Raw genomic sequence first — 2,032 nt, 5'->3', positions numbered from 1 at the left:
TAACCTTTTCCTGTACCTCTGTACCTGTGTTTCCTTTAGGTAATCATATAATTTCATACCTCTACTATAAATCTTAGGAAAATGAATGATGGATATAAACCAGGTCTTCGGCAAGTAAACAACCATCTTTCTGGTCGTTTTTCTTCAGTCGTTCATCCCGTTTTCTTCTTCATCTCTCTTTCGTTCTTTGGGGATGAGAGAAGAGGAGGAAGGGGATGATCATGAGGAAGAAGAGCCGATTATATAAAGAGTGTATGTTGGTTGTTGATAAACAATTTGAATGTCCTTTGTCTCTGTGTTTTTTTTTTTGTCCCCTTTGGAAATGAGGTTTTAAGACTAATTGGAATGAAATGCGACTTTAATCTCTGAATTCAATAAATTCGGAAAAAAATATATATTACTTAATCATAACAAATTATGTAATAGAAAATATGAAATTGACACATAATAATCAAATGTGAATTATCAAAGGCCCATTTTTCACTTTGATACTAAAACATTTATGTATGTTGGCAAATGCACTACAATATATGAAAAAAATAAACATATCAGTTATCATTTCCAGAAAAAATATAGGTATAATAAATGAAAGGATTACTATAGTTTTGAAACTTCAATCACTATGTATTACACAGAGCACTATAAAACTGAGTTTCAGTATTCCAGGCCGGGTTGGAACGGTGAAGCAAGAGTTTTAGCAGCAGTGACGTATTTCTTGATTGCTGAAGCCATTGCAGAGGTCGTGTCTACAAAAGAAATATGATAGCATAAATATCTGTTATTCTTTTTATGTTCTACATGTTAATTTTACGTCAAAACAAATATATTTCAGAAATATGTATACTTAATTTTCCTTGGCTAGACTTACTTGTGGGTGATTTGAGTAGAGGCAAGACCTTCTTGCCCAAGGAAGAAATAGCAGTCTTAACTTTGGCTACCGTCTTGACAGGGGACGGCAATAGCGAGGTTACTCCTGAAAGTCACGATTAAAGAAAATGCAGACAGGTAACTTGTGTGTGTGATTGAGTTTCATATTTCCAATTAACGTGAATGTCTGTCATTACCATATAGCAAAAGCTTTGTTCCCATTGTTATGTAAGACTGTTACATGAACTAAGCTTAGGATAATTTATTTACCATGAACTTAATCCTGAAATATTACAGTATTTTCTTTTAAAATATCTGAGATCTACAGTTACTAGTCAAAACACTACAAGCATGTGTAATTTACCAGGGACCGTGAAACTACCATAGCCACTTGCCGGGTTCGAGCTGCCCAAACCACCCGGAGGTACGTAACCACTGCCATAACCACTCGGAGGCATGTAACTACTGCCATAACCACTAGGGGGCGCGTAGCTACCATAACCCCCAAATGGAGGCATGGTAGACGCGACAACGAACAGCGAAGCGAGACACAGCAATGCGGTGGTTCTCATTTTGACGCGCGGGGCTCTGTTGAAATTGCAAAATTATTAGATGTACGTGTTGATTTTTGCCCCTAACTAAATATTTCTATCAGATATTTGTGCTTGAAATGCAAGAATGGTTTTGAGAAAATTGGGACATATCTTTCTGTCTGACTCTCTGTATGTACACACACACACACACACACACACACACACACACACACACACACACACACACACACACACACACACACACACACACACACACACACACACACACACATACACACACATACACACACACACACACTCACTCACTCACTCACACTCAAACTCAAACTCACACACACACACACACACACACACACACACACACACACACACACACACACACACACACACACACACACACACACACACACACACACACACACTTACACACATGTTTATATAAATGTAGAGAGAGAGAGAGAGATAGATATATGTTTATACATATATATATCTATATCTATATATAAATATATGTATATGTTTATATATGTATATGTTTATGTATGTATATTTTTTGTATAAATGTATAAATGCGTGTATATATACATATACATGGATATATAAATATAAGT

General features: G+C 36.1%; 1 protein-coding gene across 1 annotated transcript; it reads right to left on the bottom strand.

The window, feature by feature from the left end:
* Window positions 1–598: 598 nt before the first annotated feature.
* Window positions 599–1,446, bottom strand: LOC125028590. Its single transcript, XM_047618046.1, has 3 exons — window positions 1,232–1,446; window positions 869–973; window positions 599–746 (listed from the first exon to the last, which is right to left on the bottom strand). Exons 1-3 carry the CDS (start codon window positions 1,437–1,439, stop codon window positions 655–657), a joined length of 405 nt encoding a protein of 134 aa, XP_047474002.1. The 5' UTR covers window positions 1,440–1,446; the 3' UTR covers window positions 599–654.
* Between the last annotated feature and the right edge of the window lie 586 nt (window positions 1,447–2,032).

The sequence above is a fragment of the Penaeus chinensis genome, chromosome 9 (assembly GCF_019202785.1).
Source record: "Penaeus chinensis breed Huanghai No. 1 chromosome 9, ASM1920278v2, whole genome shotgun sequence".
Taxonomy (NCBI): Eukaryota; Metazoa; Arthropoda; class Malacostraca; order Decapoda; family Penaeidae; genus Penaeus; species Penaeus chinensis.
The sequence above is the reverse complement of the archived record's forward strand: the minus strand, read 5'-3'. Positions and strand labels throughout refer to the sequence as shown.